General features: G+C 35.2%; 1 protein-coding gene across 3 annotated transcripts in view; it reads left to right on the forward strand.

The window, feature by feature from the left end:
* Positions 1 to 17,130, forward strand: part of CASC1 (cancer susceptibility 1) — a 53,928-nt gene that overhangs the window by 14,125 nt on the left and 22,673 nt on the right. For all 3 annotated transcript variants that reach the window (XM_021714061.1, XM_021714062.1, XM_021714063.1), the window contains 5 exons: positions 943 to 1,044; positions 2,734 to 2,871; positions 9,065 to 9,211; positions 12,077 to 12,180; positions 13,618 to 13,930. In XM_021714061.1, coding sequence (XP_021569736.1) covers positions 943 to 1,044; positions 2,734 to 2,871; positions 9,065 to 9,211; positions 12,077 to 12,180; positions 13,618 to 13,930 — 804 coding nt within the window. The remainder of the gene's footprint in view (positions 1 to 942; positions 1,045 to 2,733; positions 2,872 to 9,064; positions 9,212 to 12,076; positions 12,181 to 13,617; positions 13,931 to 17,130) is intronic.

The raw sequence follows: 17,130 nt of genomic DNA on the forward strand, positions 1-17,130 counted from the left end.
AAACCATACGAATGAACTTTTTATACTCTGTTATTTTAAAACATTGATCTATTTTACACTCATAATAGTTCTTTTTTACGCAATATTTTGCCCAGTTGGAAAATTTTGATTCACCAAATTATTTGCTTCCAAATATTGATGTATCTTATTATTCATTATAAAAAAATCATATACACTAGTATCACCTACTGTCAAATAAGAAGTTTTTTAAGGATTGGGAAACTATCAAGCTTACAGTGATTGATATAAGTTTTCTAAAATTCAAATTTTTGCTTGAAAGCATGAATTTTATCATTGACAACAAATATTTTAAGTTGTTTTCTTAAAGTGATTGCTTAATTCATTTATTTTTGAAAGAATGTCTGCCAAAATATTCAAACAATTGCACAAGTCTCAAGCCAGTATTGTCTTTTGATATACAGTTGAAGCCCTTTTTGGGAATCTCCCATTTTATTACGTGGTATATTAAAACTGCATGTAGTTAGGGTTGAGATTTAATAAAATTAATAATTTTTGCCTCTTTATCAGGTCATTTTTATGTGAAGCTGGCTCTTTCTCACCTCTCCTTTGGAACTAGTAAAACCAGTGATGTAAAGCTATCTGGTGCCTTCATTTGTGCTAAGGCAGCAGCAGTTTTACTCCATCTTGCACCATCAATGCAAATATAAACACTGAAAAAGGCAAATGATACCAAGTGTTATAAAAATGGAATGGATTCACAGATCCCAAAAGAGTTTTGGGAACTCACCAAGAGTCTGCAGATCACACTATGCAATCCACTGTTTCAGATGAAACCTTTTGGAAATATCTGTTATAATCAAACTAATTTTAGTTCATTTTGAGACTACAGTGATATGCTGAGCCAAGTAAATTTTAGATGCTACTTATGAAATATACAGTAACATTAGAGATCAGATCAATGTATCTATCCCTATACGACAGGATCTGGAAAGGAGAAATGAAGAACTTGAAGAACTTTATTTATTAGAGGAATGTTTTCCTGAAGCAGAGAAATTGAAACGAGATACTAGATTGCTTTCTCAAGTAAGACTAATTTCTTTTTTTTAAGCTAATGCTTTTATCACCACAAGAGGGAGTTGTCATCCAATGTCCATTTTAATCCCAAGAAACTTTAAATTTATCTATAAAACAAAACTCTCATCTGACAAATTGGTTGCTTATGACAAAGTAAATTTATATAATTTTGTAGAAAGCTATTTGTCATTAATAATATTTTTGAAATGTTTATAATCCCTTGACTCTGATTCAATTGTTGAGAATTTATACTGAGAAAATTATTCTAATTTAAAATGTAAAAGCTTTGTGCTTAAGGCAATTTTGTCTTACTAAAAACAGCCTACCTTTGGAAACAATATAGGAGAAAAAAATTTTAAAACTTATAACATAGCAAAAGATGATTGTATAACTGTAAATGAAAAAATTTACATATATAGTACAATATGGTTAGAAATGTAACATTTGCATACACTCAAAACTGAACGGAAGGACTCATACTAAAATACCAGTAGCAATTAGCAATTAGTAATAACTTGGGAAGTAGAAATTAGTCCAAGTGTTGGTTTTTGCAAACAAGAAGTTCTTTGATTAGAGAGAAAAACAAAGCAAAACAAAACCACTCATAAATAAATAATGTTTTAAATATAAAAATATGAAAGTTAAGTGTCAGGGTACGGACGGACCGGGTGAGGGTGGAGAGGCGAGGCGAAGCGTGCAGCACTGCCGGGGCTGGCACCCGGAGGTGCGCGCTGGGAACCCAGAGAGCCGAGTAAATTGCAAAGAATTGCGACACACAGAGATGAGAGAAGAAAAGATTTATTTAAGAAAAGTTCACCCCCCACAGACAGGGAGTGAGCCTACAGTCTAGGTGAGTGTGGCCTCGTAGCCCCCCAGAGTCCTGGCTTAAATCCTTTTCTTAGAGATGTTGCACATGACTGCTGTGACTTCCTTGTCGACCACCTGTGAAATATCTTTGAGATCCTGAGAGCCATTAATGTCCGCCCACATTATCATAGCCCCTAGAGAAGTGTGTGACAAGGATTCTAATTCTCCTGCACCTTCCCAAACAACATTCCTTAGAGCTAATGGAGGGTGTACCTCCCCTTATCTCCTAGGTATTCCCAGTGGGTAGCTTTGGGGGATCCTTGGCTTCCCTGTAGAAAGTGCCCAATTTACTGGAAGATTGAATCCCCACCTGCTCTCCCTCTGAGCGGTTATAACTTCTGTAATTACAAGTTTCATGACTTTTACAGTCCTTGCCCAATGCATGATGTCTCAGGCCTTGTAAATTTCCCTTTACTCTAGGCACGCTTGATTGCCACTATGAGATACCTCAGACACCTGGAAGTCTGTTTCTGAAAAGACAAAGTCAATAAAGTTAGTTATACCTAAAGTGTGCATTTCTCCAAAATCACAGCTTCTATTTTCTCATCATTGTGTCAGAGTTTAAGAACAAGATGAAAAATGACTTCCCACTCTCGGTCTGTCCTTTTAGTAAGTAGTATTTCTGTTTATCTGAATATTGAGTATTAGAAATTATTTGGATGAAGAATTTGGTTATGTTAGTGCTATCTCAAGTTACTGGTTAAAACTATCATATGTTTTTGTCTAAATTGGTAAAACTGAGTTATGAGAATGTATAAATCACAAAAAATGTAATTTAATCTTTGGTTGAATCTTCATCCTTGTGAACTTTCAAACATTTTCATTCCACAGTGGAAACACTACATTCAATGTGATGGGAGCCCAGATCCTTCAATAGCCCAAGAAATGAATACTTTCATTAGTTTGTGGAAAGAGGAAACAAGTGAGACTTTTGAGGAAGTGATCGAGAAGAGTAAACTAGTGCTAAGTGTAAGTGTTTAAGTACTAGCGTCATGGTTTTGGTTTATCACAAATACTCTGGTATTTAGTCCAAAAATAAAAATAAATTATATATTATATTGCCAATTAATAATACTACTACTGCTTCTGAACCCTTGGCTATATAGAGAGAGTTACTTGGTAATCTTTTCATTTTCTTTTTTCTCTTAACAACTGCAATGTCCCTTGCCACCTTAGATTAGGTAAATATAACCTAAATGTGAAACATTGATTATTTTTCTCCTAGATCAAGCACAAAAAAAAAAAAATCGAATTGCATGCATTTATGTAGATAACTGGTGGAGGAGAATTGGGTTTTACCCTCAACTGGGATTACCCACTATTCAGTAATTTAATACCCAAGATTTGTAACATTTACTGAGTGCCAGGTATACATTCCTTTAGGCACTGGGGGTGCAAAAATAAATAAGAATATCCTGATTTCTATTTCTACAGATAGTATGCTAGGTTGGCCTGAGGAACTTTCACTTTATAATGCCCTTAAAAATACTGGGAAAAAAATTAATGACTTTTAAATCCATTGTCCAGCCCACAGAAAAGTAAGGGAAAACCTTAGAGGCCATGAAACAATCCAGAAAGTAATAAAATGTGAAACTGGTGGCTTCCCAGAAATTATCTGCTAACCTCTAGTGGTGTGGCATTGGTTTAAGGCTCATCAGGAGGCCAAACCTAGGGAACATGCAACTTGGCAAATTGAATCAGAGTATGGTCAGGAGCCTCAAATGGTGCTATAGATAATAGGAGAAAAAAATCCACTTTGCAAGGGAGATGATAAAAAGGTATGTTTTACTCATCTTTCACGAAGTGAAGGGAAAACAAAAATGTCTCTATTCTTAATGACAAGTGAATCTGAAGTTGGATTGCAAAAATTTACCAGAATACAGGACAAAGAGGTGGAGAATTTGAAAGAGCGGTTGACAGACATTAATGATAGAGATAGAAGGACTAAAAATATATGGAGCAGGAGTACCAGAAGGAAACATAGAGTTAGTACAGAGCCCATAAGGAAACATCCAGAGTTAGTACAGACCCCACAGGCTAAGGAATGAGTCCCACAAAATTTCCCTTTCCCCTATTTTTCAGTCACAAGCCCCAGGTTGTTACCTGTCCTTCTGACCAACCAGGTATAAATTAGAAGTTTCTCCAACCCCCTCATCAGGTTAGTAATTTGCTCTGATAGCTCACAAAACTCAGGGAAACTCAGACTCTGTTAAGCTTATATTATGTATTGCCTGATTTAATCTGGACAAGGTTATGAGATTCATTTTATGTCTATTGATTTTTATAAAGGATGTTACAGAGGATTCAAATGAAAAGCTAGATGAAGAAATACATAGGACATGATATGTAGGAAGGAACGTGGAGCTTTCATGCCTTCTCTGGGTGGACTACCCTCCCAGCACCTTGATATGTTCACTGTCTAGGAAGGAAGCTCTCTGAACCCCATGGCTTAGGGTTTTTATGAAAACATCACTATGGGGGCATGATTAATTAAATCATTGGCCCCAAATATGTGAGTAAGTCAATCTCTCCACCCTCTCTGCTCTGGATCCTGGGGCGTGGGGCTGAAAGTTCCAGCCCTCTAATCACGTGGTTGGTCCCTTTGGTGATTAGCACTCATCCTCCAAGACTCACCACATTAGTAAAAACTCTGGTGTGGCTAAAAAGGACTTACTATGAATAAGAAAAGCTGTTTCTCCCACCTCTATTACTCAGGAAATTCCAAGAGTTTAGAAGCTCTGTGCCAGGAACAGAGGGCAGAGATCGAATATTTATTTCTTGATGTCACAACACATTAGGATAAATAAAGATATGCACATTTAAACATACCTACAGTATTATAGAAACTAGAAGGAGTTTATTCTTCTTCCTTTTATTATTCTTAATGTTTTTGTTCCCCAGAAAAAAACAAGGTTTGTTCACCTGGCAAGTGAAAAATAACTCTCTATGAGAACACAGATTTTGATCAGTAGGGGTTTTATTATTTGGTGCAAGAAAGCCGAACACTGGGAGCATTCTCCAAAGCAATGTCTCCCCAAGGGAAAGTGATAGGAGGGTTTTAATGGAGAGGGGGAAAAGTGCATCACTGCGTGTAAAGGAAGGGTCCCAGTACTATAGATGCAGTGAGTCATTATGTCAGCATGTAGATCACATGTTATAGCAATAAAGTTATAGCTCTTCCCAGGGTAGGGACTGGTATAGCAAGGTAATGAGGAAGGTTCACTTGGCTTAATCTATAAATTGCTGGAAGGTCTATTAGGAGCTAATTCCAACCAACAAGGTGACCACATTCAACATATGGTTTAGGGAAAAAGGCTGCAATGCAGCATGCTGTAAAACAGGCTGATTGCTCAAGTTGATTAGATTCTTATAATCCCTGGAGATCCTTTCTGTCTGCGTTTACTTTTTGTTCTAGTTCCTCACAGCATTTTCATGCTTCTTTTCACTGTTGCCATAGTTTACTTCTTCTTTGTGTTGCTGTAAAATGAAGTAACTCCAGACTCTGTTAAGCTTATATTATGCATTGCCTGATTTAATCTGGACAACAAGGTTATGAGATTCATTTTTATCTGAAGAAACGTAATGTTAATGGAAAAACCAAACTCTATAAACTATTTAAAGAGGTTTATTTTGAACCAATATCAGTGACCATGTCCCAGGGAACAGTGTCTAGAGGTCCTGAGAAAGTGTGCCTGAGACAATCAGATTATAGTTTGGTTTTATACATTTTAGGGAGACAGGAACTGCAAGGAAAGACATATATCAATGCATAGAAGGTGCACATTGGTTCAGCCTAAACAGGCAGGATATCTTGTAGTGGGAGCTTACAGGTCATAGGTAGATTCAAAGATTTTCTGGTTGGTAATTGAAAGAGTTAGGCTTTGTCTAAAGACCTGAAGTCAGTAGAAAGGAATGTTTGAATCAAGATAAGGGAGTTGTGGGAGCCAAGGTTCTTGTTACAAAAATGAAAGCTCATGGGTAAGTAGCCTTCAGAAAGAATAGATGGTAAATTGTTCTTTTCAGACTTTAAAAGATATCAGACTAACTTAAGTCCCCCTGTCCTAGATCCAGGAAAGGCCTTGAAAGAGAAGTCCTGACTGCATTAATGGAGATTCTCCACACATGCAAATTTCCTCCAAAAAGATCATTGCAATATCTTTTCAGTCTGCTGGCCCTGTGGCAGTTGTTTCAAAAGATGTCAAATAAATATATTTTGGGACAAAATATTTTGATTTCTGTTAGGATCTGCTGTCTGTCATGTGATACTATACCAGAGTCAGGTTAGAATTTGATATCTTATTGCCACAAAGACCATTTTGTCAGTCTTATGATCTCTATTTTAGTGTTAATGCTCATCAGTTGTGCCTAAATTCCAAAGGGGAGTGGATATGACAAGGCATGTCCAACCACCCTTCCCATCATGGCTGAGAATTCAGTTTTTTAGGTTCCTCTGCAATCCCCTAGGCCAAAAGGGGATCCATTTAGTCAGTTGGAAGTTTTGGGACTTTGCTTTTTTTTTAACATATATTTTTTATTTTAAAGGTGTGGGGTACAGTTAAGAGTTAGGTATACAAATCTTCATTGTGCAGGTACCCTTGTTGATTAGGTGTGCCCCCCTCTCCCCAGACAGATATTGACTACCGTTAATCCTACCTCCCTTCCCCTCCCTGTCCTCCCCACCATAGTTTCCTGCCACTGTCAATCCTTTTCTTATAGTATTATGGTAGTTGTTCAAGGTTTTTTATGAGTAAGAACATGTGATGCTCAGATCTTTTTTTCTCTGAGAGATCACTCATTATTATAAACTCTAATTCCATCCAGGTTGCTGCAAAATTCATGATTTTGTTCTTTTTTGTGGCTGCATAATATTCCATTGTATATATGTACCACATTTTTTTAATCCAGTCTTCTTTTGATGGACAGCATGGTTGGTTCCATGATCTTGCTATTGTGAACAATGCTGCAATAAACATACGTGTGCAGGTATCTTTTTTATAGAGTGATTTGAGTTTTTTCAGGGTATATTCCTAGTAGGGGGATTGCGGGGTCATGTGGAAGGTTGATTTTTAGAGCTTTTAGGAATCGCCACACTGATTTCCACAGAGGCTGTACCAGTTTACACTCCTACCAACAGTGTAGAAGTGTTCCCTGAGCAAAACCCAAAGTGCCCAGGCCATAAGAGATAAGATAGACAAGTGGGACCTCATTAAACTGACAAGCTTCTGCAAAGCCAAAGAAACCATCAAGAGAGCAGGGAGATAGCCCACAGATTGGGAAAACGTATTTGCCAACTCCATGTCTGACAAAGGCCTAACATCAAGGATCTACAAAGAAAAGAAACAAACAAACAACCCCATTACAAAGTGGGCAAAAAATATGAACAGCACAGACACTTCTCAAAAGAAGATATATGAGCGGCTAACAGATACATGAAGAAATGTTCAACCTCACTAGTCATCAAGGAGATGCAAATTAAAACTACACCAAGATACCAGAATGGCCATTATCAATAACTCAAAAAATAACAGATGCTGGAGAGAATGTGAGGACTTTGTTTTTTATTTGGATCCTATGAGATGGATCTTATTCTGACTTTCCAAAGACCCCAAGTAGTTTCCTATACACTCTGAGCTATTTGAATGACAGTAGATTCACCATACAGTGTGCTTGCCACTGTACATCCTCTCCACCAGGGAGGCTGCCATGACATGATGCCAGTTTAGGAATCTGATACTCTGCAGTTAGTAGAAAGGCAGTGGGAAGTAGCCTGAGAATTCACCCATCATGAGCTGGAAGGGGCAGCTTCCTGTTACAAGAATGTGGAGTACAGATGTAGAAGTGATAACTAACAGGGAAGACTGTAACGGATAAATAGAACAAAACAGGAGACAGAAGAGGAGAGGTTTAGAAAAGTAAAGCCGAAAACCCAGAAACAGAAAACTAAAGCAAGAAACTACAAAAGGAATAGAAAGAATCGGACAGCAGTAATAGAAGGAAATGACCCCATAGTAAACACCAGTTTCCAGATGTTCAGACTTATTTATTTAAAACTCTTGTCTAGCTGGGCTCGGTGTCTCAGCCTGTAATCCCGCGCCTTTGGGAGGCTGAGGTGAGTGGATTGCCTGAGCCCGCGGGTTCGAGACCCACCTGGGCAACGAGACCTCATCTCTACAATAAATCAAAAAATCAGCCGGGCCTGGTAGCGCATGCCTGTAATTCCGGCTACTTGGAAGGCTGAGGCGGAAGGATCGCCGGAGCCCAGCAGGTTGAGGCTGCGGTGGCCGGGAGTGGCCACTGCACTCCAGTCTGGGCGACGGAGTGAGACTCCAACTCAAAACAACAACAACAACAACAACAAAAACAACTCTTGTCTAATGCAAACTTTGGAAATATCAACTTTCTGTGTTCTCATAATAACACTCAATGAGGTAGGCACCATTAACCCCATTTTTCACATGAGGAAGTTGAGGTGTAGAGATGTTAACTACTTGCCCAGATCCACATTGCTAGCAAGAGCTGGATAGGATTGAAGCCCAGCATTCCTCCCTGAGTCCCCATTCTGCCCTCTACTACTAAACTATCTCATTTAATTTAGAACTTTTCTATGTATTATCTGCGTTAGTGGTCAAAATTAAATTCCGCCACTTAATAGTTGTTCCTTGATCATGCTGTGCCTCAGTTTCCTCAACTATACAACAGGTATAAGACCAGCGTCTGCCTCATAGATTTATGATGAGAATTAAATGAATTAAAATGTATAATGCATTTAGAATACTTCTTGGTACATAGTTAAGCATTCAGTAAACATTAGTAGTTCTCCTCCTCCTTCCACCCTTCTCATTCTCTTCCTCCTCATTGCTGTTGTCATACTGTTGCTTTATTCTTATTGTTCTACGGTCTTAGGTAATGACAAATCACCACTCATTCATCAACTCTTTCAATGAGAATTCTGTTACACACAGATAAGAACTTATAAGGGTATTTTGGGAGAAAGTATCTATTTCTCCATGATCTTAAATTACAGAATAAATACAGGAAAGGATTTCCATGTTTTACTGAGGATAATGTGTTCCTCAATTCTAAATTGATAGAACATACCCTCTTTCACTTTTCCTTTGACTACTTGACAGATGATTAATGTAAACATTCTTTTACTTTATAGTTAATTGAGAAATTGAAATTAATTTTATTAGAGACCCCACAGAGTGATTTTCAAGATAAAAATATAATACAGCATCAAGCATCAATTCTACAACTACAGGAGCTCCTTCAGCTTAAGTTTAATGTAGTCACAGAAATACTTCTCAGAGTAAGTGTGATACTTTGCTTTCATGTTATTATCAATTTTTATAAGAGTTAACATTTTATGCTATATAATAAAATCATACAGTATTGTTTTTATTTCTTTTTGAAAAATAAATAGATTCTGGAAAAGTCAATAGAATAACTTAAAGAACAAATATTTTCCCATATTTAACAACTGTTAATATTTTATTTTTAGATAAAATATTGCCAATATAGTTAAAGTCTAGTTTTTTGTATTTTTCACAAAGTTTACTAAGTTCGCATTGATGATAAATTTATGAAACTACATATTATATATTCACGCTAGATAAATTAATAGATGCAAGATTATAATTATTGGTAGTAACTCCATTTTTCTTCAACTTTTCATTTTGAAAATGCTATATTTGTACATGAGGTTGGAAGAATAGTATCATGAATCCCCATATACCTGCCACCTATAGTCAACAATTGTTTAAGCTTATTGAAGTATAATTGATAGACAAAAATCAATAATATTACAATATTCTATAATGTTTGCTTTATCTCTAGCAAATATTATAAAATAAATCTCTACTTTAGCTTTGTAGCATTTGAAAGATGTAGATATTATGCTACTTTTTCATCCCCAGGTATCTCAGCATTAGTGACAAGAGTCAAATAACCGTAAAATCATTATTATACCTAAGAAAATTAATAATAATTTCGTAGTATTTCTAATAGTTCATCTTCAAATTTTCCTTTATTTCCCATGAATGTCTTCTATTGCTGTTTTTATTTTGTTTTGTTTTAATCAAAAAACAGTCTACAGTCACACATTACTTTTGGTTGTTTTGTCTTTTGCTTTCTTTCCGTCTAAAATATAGTCCTTTGTATATCCTTTGTGAAATATGCCCTAATTACAAAAAAGGATTGCAAATAAAGCTTATGTTGTTGCTTATTGTTAGCTTATTCATATCATAACTTTGCAACTATTTATGTATTTATATGTATTATAGGGCAAAGGAAGTAAGAAAACATTATTATTACTAATCAAGATTTTTAAGGGAACCAATATGCAAGTGAAAATTTGAAAAATACTGTAATATTTAATTTGAAATGGAAATATCAGAATGAACCCTATTTTTTTTATTCCATAGATAGGAACCAGAACTAATTGGGGTAAATGGTTGATTTTGTGACTGGGGTAGGAAAAGTGAAAGAGGAGGCTGGTTTATCTTATTGTGCTAGAAAGCAAGTAAACATTCAGAGACTAATGGGGTCAAATCCAAGGACAGGGACTAGGCCAAATTCAGAATACTTTGAATATCAGAAATAATAATGACTATAATTAATTATATCACATTAAGTAAGTAAAAATCCACGAGTCATAGTGATACTCCAAAAAGAAATAGGGACTGTGAAGTGTGAGAACATTTCTTTACAGAAGAATGCCATCTAACTAACGTGGAAGGAATGACCAGTAAGAAAATCGCCATTTTTCTGTCCCCAATGTAATAATTGATCCAGGTAAGAATCCTCAATGGCCACCTAAGAGATTAGATGAAAAGTTGTTGAGGAACACATTGTCCTCATAATGCCAAAGTGTTAGACCTCAGATTACTAACTGATTGTGGGAAACGTACTTGGCAATGAGGAAATATGTTGCCAACACCTTAACCAAGTGATCAAGTCTGTGTCATTAATAGCGGAACATTGTATACTCCTCATAGGATATAAAATGAAGAACACAACATAACCTATGATGTCCTCTTGCTGAAAATGGTTGCTCCAAATCTAATTAATCCCTTAAAAATAAAGGGAATTAGAGAAGCAAGTTAAGCAATGCCATGAGGAAACAATCACGTACATTCACAGTGGAACCGTTCTTCAAGGCAACTGTCCTAAACACTTCAAAAAGTAAAAGTCATAAAAAACAAAAAAGTATGAAGGGATCAGCACTTAAAAAAATTCGCAATAAATATAATGCACAACATTTTTAAGTTTTTACATTATAGCAACTAAACATATATTGACCCTTGATGAGAGCTGATTTCTTGAGCAATAGGCATCAAATTATGTTAGTTTTTAATGAAAGATTCTTTTTTTTTTTTTTTTTTTGAGTTGGAGTCTCACTCCGTTGCCCAGGCTAGAGTGCAGTAGCACACCCATGGCACCTCAGCATCGACCCACTGGGCTTCGGTGATCCTTCTGCCTCAGCCTTCTAAGTAGCCGGAACTACAGGTGTGCGCTACTATGCCTGGCTAATTTTTTGATTTATTGTAAAGACAAGGTCTTGCCAAGTTGCCCAGGCTGAGGCAACCCACTCTCCTCGACCTCCCAAAGTGCTGGGATTATAGGCTGAGCCACTGAGCCCAGCCAGTGAAAAATTCTCAAGAGCAGCCTTAAATTCTGTTGTTAACACTGGATATAAACTATAGGACTAGCAAAACATGTAACTCATCTGTATTCCATAGACTGGATATGTTTGCTTTCTAAACGCAGAAAGGCTAACTTTTGCAGTAGAACAGACTATACTTTGATAAGATACAGGTAAAGAAGCATGCATAGAGTTAAATGAAAAGTGATGATTCTCTTGTTAAGATTGAAAAAGGTAACATAATAGTAATCCACAAGTGCTACCTGGGAATGTAGGGGCAACTTTATTCCTTAGACGTTGTCAGAGAAACTGAGTAGAAAAAGTAGAGGCATATTTAATTAAGTAAATACATTTGGATCCTTTATAGAATTAAAAAAAAATGATTCTTTGTCTTTTTGAACCCTATTTTTAACCAAGTTTCTCTTTTAGTAAATTAATAAAGGGAATCTAACACATAAATTATTAAATAACTTATGTAAATTGTATAATTTATGAGACCTCTGGCCCTTTACAATTTTTTTTGTCTTGCAGCAAGCTAGTACTTTAGCAGATCTGGACAGTGGAAATATGGAAAAAATCATTCAAAGTGAAAATGTTACTGTATATGTATGGGCAAACCTCAAGAAGAATCCAAGGTACCCCCATGGCTAATACATTCCCTGTAGGTGGAAAGACATTAGAGTCACATCATGACTTCTAGGCATGTGCCTGTCCATAGCAGCATGTTGCACTTGGAAAGACCTATGTTAGGAAGTTAACCCACCAGGGGTTGAATCACAGAGCTGCCATTTACTTAGGCAAGTTACTTGGCCTTCAGTATATCATCAGTAAAATGAGGATTATACTTTACTTAATAGGATTGGATTGAGGATTAAACATTAGTGCATCTAAAAGTTATAGCACAATGTCTACTACAAATATATAATCCATTAATATCAGGTCTTCCCCTTCTCTTCACCCACTTAGCCCCCTTTCCCCCTAAAAAAGTGGAAATGGTAGGTGGTTTCTATATGGCAATCTAGAACTTTAAAAAATATACTCATTTTTGTGAACTGTTACAAATAAAATATTTTCATATTTGGTTTTTTTTTGGCATTTAAGTGATGTTTCACCAGTAATTTTTGACATGGAAACATCTTCATGAGGATTGATGGTGATAATGACAAATTCAAGGTCACTTGGTTACTGTTTGATTGTAAACATTTTAAATTAATTACATTGGTATGGCAGTGAGTTTCAGGGAAAAATTACCAGAAGAAAAATTAGAAGGCCTAGTTTCTGGTCCCAGCTCTAAAAAAACTAGTTATATGCCATTGGAAAAGTTTGGACTTTACTTTTCCTATTTAGTAATTACTTTTCATATTTAGTAAAAGGAAGGACAAAATATTTCTCCAGTTCCTTCCATTTGCTACACAATACTCTTTGACTTACATCTAATCAGAGACAATATATTAACTTTTTCACTGTAAAATATGTCATCTATAGAAAAGTGAAGGAAATTAATTTGTATAGATTTAAAATAATAAAAATAGTCTGGGTGTAGTGGCTCATCCCTATAATCCCAGCACTTTGACAGGCCAAGTGCAAACGGGTGAAGGCATTGAGAAAAATACAAAGTTGAGTATATCTTGTGGAGTTATCAGCATATAGACCAATGGTACTTAATTTTTGGGGAGTCATAGATTCTTCTGAGCATCAAATAATTTTATATGCTCACACTTACGGAAGAACATTTTTGAACCTCTTAAAATTCATTCAGGGATGCCTCTTCCCTCTTTTCCACTCTAGGAAAAAGTAAAACTCATGTTAAAACCCCTAATTTTATATATATATTTTTAATTTGAAGTCACAGAAATAATAATTTCCAGAGAGTGTGTGTTAAGGGAGAAGAGGGATTAGGATGGAGGACTGAGTAATGTAGTAATATCAATATTCAAGGAATGGTTAGGAAAAGGGCCCTACTGAGGAGTCAGAAGGAGCTGCCAGAGATGGAGGAGAAGAAGGTATAAATTTGAAACAAGCCTAGAGTTTCCTAGGGCCTCATCTTCTTTGTTAAAATTGATTATTAACAGGTACAGAAGTATCAGATTCTCTGGAACACAAGTTGGATTTGAAATTCCAAGGATATTAGCCACAAGTAACATTGCTTTACGACTCCTACATACTCACTATGATCATGTTTCTCCACTTCACCCTATTCCAACACCATCAACTGAAGAACATATTTCTACAATAACTGAGCCTGTTGAAGATGAAGTTACAGATGTAGAAAAAGAAATCAGCAAAGAGGTCCAAGAAGAGTCTACACAACAAAAAAGAGGGTCTAACGTAATTCATGAGGAAGAAATAAAAGTTGAGGAACAAGATGATATTGAAGTAGAAATGGTAAGACACATTTAAATATATACATTTTTTCTTCATGTAACACGTTATTAGATTCTCTTGAAGTATTCCCAAGATTCTCCCTAAACAGCTAGAAACTGAGAGGCACTTTCTTGCCAGTTCCTCAATTTTTAACATGTATCTTTTTCTTGTCTTTTATTAATAGACTCTTTATATTGAGCCATTTGCTTTAACATCCCAAAGTTCAGCACAGAAATTGCCCATTTTTATATTAGGTGCAGTCCTGGGAAGCTTTAAGCTATTGAATCTTGTATGTTTATTACATATTTCAGCTTCACTCTAGGAAACTTGCCATTAAATGGAAACTTGCAGTTAATAGTTTCATAAATTGGAAGATTATCTTACATTACAGTTACTTGCTCAGCTTTTGGTTTTTTAAGAAAGAATTTTATAAAGTATAAATTGATTTTATTAAAATATTGTACTTTTGTCTGAAAACATCTTTAGATATATTATTTGAACAATTTAATAATCATATTTCTCTAGTTGGTTTCTGCTTCTTTTTCTGTTTCCAAGATTTCTAAGCTATGACTGTTCAAAAAATTTATGTTCAAAAAATTGTCTCTTAAGAATTTGATAACACTTTCAGAGAGCTAAGAAGCTTATTTGTATAGCCATTTCCTGTTTGTTAGGAAGGACCAGAAATATGGAGTTTTCCTACAAATACATAAGACATGAAATGCATTCACTTATTTATTTATTTTCCTTAAACACAGGAAAGGATTAAGAATTAAATGGAATAAATTTAAAATCGAAATAGGAATTATTAAATATTCTAACATCATATGGGATTTCAAAATGGATATGACATAATGCTAAGTACAAACAATAGTATTTAGAGTCGAATTACAACCATGTAAAAATTTCAAAGTCTAAGAAAAGGAAAACACTGAAACCTACATATAGCTGATATTTTAAATTGGTGGGAAATGAATGATTTATTCTTTTTAAAAAAATTGTCATTTTTGTTAAAATGTTCTTTGGTCAATAAGGTAGTCTTTAAATTAAAATTTTTATTTTAATCATCAAGTAACTTTATGAGAGTCCAATAATATTTTCAATTCTCTTTCTTTTCCTGGAATATGGAAGGACTATACTCCTCTCCCCCTTGAAACTCAACATGACCTTGTGACTTGCTTTAACCCAAGATGTGAGGCTATGACAAATTGATTTCTAAGGGATTAAAAAAAATGGGCAAATAGGCCCTAGCCTTAGCATTATTTCAATATGTAGTAAGAAACAAAATTAAACTCTAGTAACTTAAAGCAAAATTTGACAGGATTTGTGATCTGAAATTTATGAAACAAAGAACAAATAAAAAGTTATCAAAATTGTTGAGTATGAAAAAAATATCTACAAATATTGGGGTCTTGATCTGATCAAAATATTAGATAATTTCTTCCTCTTCCTGCCAAGTTATTTGATCATAATTAATAAATACAACTATCCAATAAACATATGAAAATACACACAACCAAGAGTACAAGGGTACCATCAAGTAAGAAAAAAATTAGTTAAATCACTATATTACTAGAAGAAGAACAATTCCATGATTTTTATAATAGATACAGTAAAAGCACTCAATGTAATTAGCCACTCATTTATCACAGGAAAAAAAATACCTGAGGAAACCAACTTTCAAAATGTATCTATCAAAACCATACAGCAAGGATATTGCGTTATAGTGAAATTTAAAAAGCATTTGCATTTAGGTTAAATGCAAGAGAAGGATGCTATTGCAACAACTTCTATTTAGTGTGGTAACTGTGGACAATGCAATAAGGTAAGAACAAAAAAAAACAGATCTAAGAGTTGGAAAGATAAAAATTATCTTCTATTTCACACAATATGATTGTCTACTCAAAAAACTCTAAAATTATTATGACAATCAAATTGGAAAAAACATATTTCATATTAGATCCATCAGGCAGCACTTTCACATACTGTTATTAGAAGTATAAATTTGTACAATTGCTGTTTGGCACTATGTAAATGTGTCTATGACTAGTGATTTTACCTTTATAATTTATTATTCGAGACTAATAGGACAAATAAATAAAAATGAAAGTACCAAAATGTTCATTGAATTATTATTATTTTTATTATTTTCTGAGACAAGGTCTCACTCTATCTGTCATTCAGACTGGAGAGCAGTAGTATGAACTCAGCTCACCGCAACCTCAACCTCCTGAACTCAAGTGATTCTCCCATCTCAGCCTCCAAAGTAGCTGGGACTACAGGCATGTACCACCGTACATGGCTTTTTTTTTTTTTTTTTTTTTTTAGTTTTTTTGTAGAGATAGGGTCTTACTATGTTGCCCAGGCTTTTTTCAAACTGCTGGTCTCAAGTGGTCCCCCTGCCTCAGCCTCCCAAATTGTTGGAATTACAGATGTGACCCACTGAGCCCAGCCAAGTTATTTTTTATGTTAGCAAAAAAAGTCCCCAGATAAAATTAATTACAAAATATCCAACAAATCTTAGTAGCCATTTAAAAGGATGATGTATACTTTATATAATTTTACATGAAAAGATACATAGGATGTATTGTTGCGTTTTTAAAGTTAAAAATGCTATTTGCAATATGATTCTGTTTTTGTGATTGAAAAGAAAAATATCTGGAAGCCTATTCACCAAACAGTGTCTATCTTTGGTGGTAGGAGAGGGGGCATGAGAAAGATGAGATAGTGGTATATTACCAGTGATTTTGGCTCTCTATACACTCCCAAATTATTTGCATTTTCAATAAATAAGTACTGAAAACATTACTTTCCTCATTTGGAATGAAGCGATATATTTCCTGTTGGGATTTTAAAGAAGAAAAGTTCATGATAAACCTGTATGCCATGGTACTTGCTCTTCTGCCGTGAAATTCTCATCCTCCCATAACCCTCATTCCTTTACCTAATTTCTACTTGTCTTTCAAGTCTTACCTCAAGTTTTACCTCCACAAAGTTCTCCCTGTTGCCTCAAATTATATACCCCTCCACCATGCTCTTATCATTCTGTTTGTTATAATTCTTACCTTAAGCACTAAATGATGATCTGGAGGACAAGAATTTGTTTTATTTTATTTTTTATTATAAAATTGAGGATTGGGTATACAAACGTTGATTATGCAGGTACCCTTGGTGATGAGGTGTGTGCTCCTCGCTCCCCTAGCAGTTTCCCTTAACTAGCAATC

Source organism: Carlito syrichta, unplaced genomic scaffold (genome assembly GCF_000164805.1).
Source record: "Carlito syrichta isolate Samal-C Ts95f unplaced genomic scaffold, Tarsius_syrichta-2.0.1 Scaffold305197, whole genome shotgun sequence".
Lineage (NCBI taxonomy): Eukaryota > Metazoa > Chordata > Mammalia > Primates > Tarsiidae > Carlito > Carlito syrichta.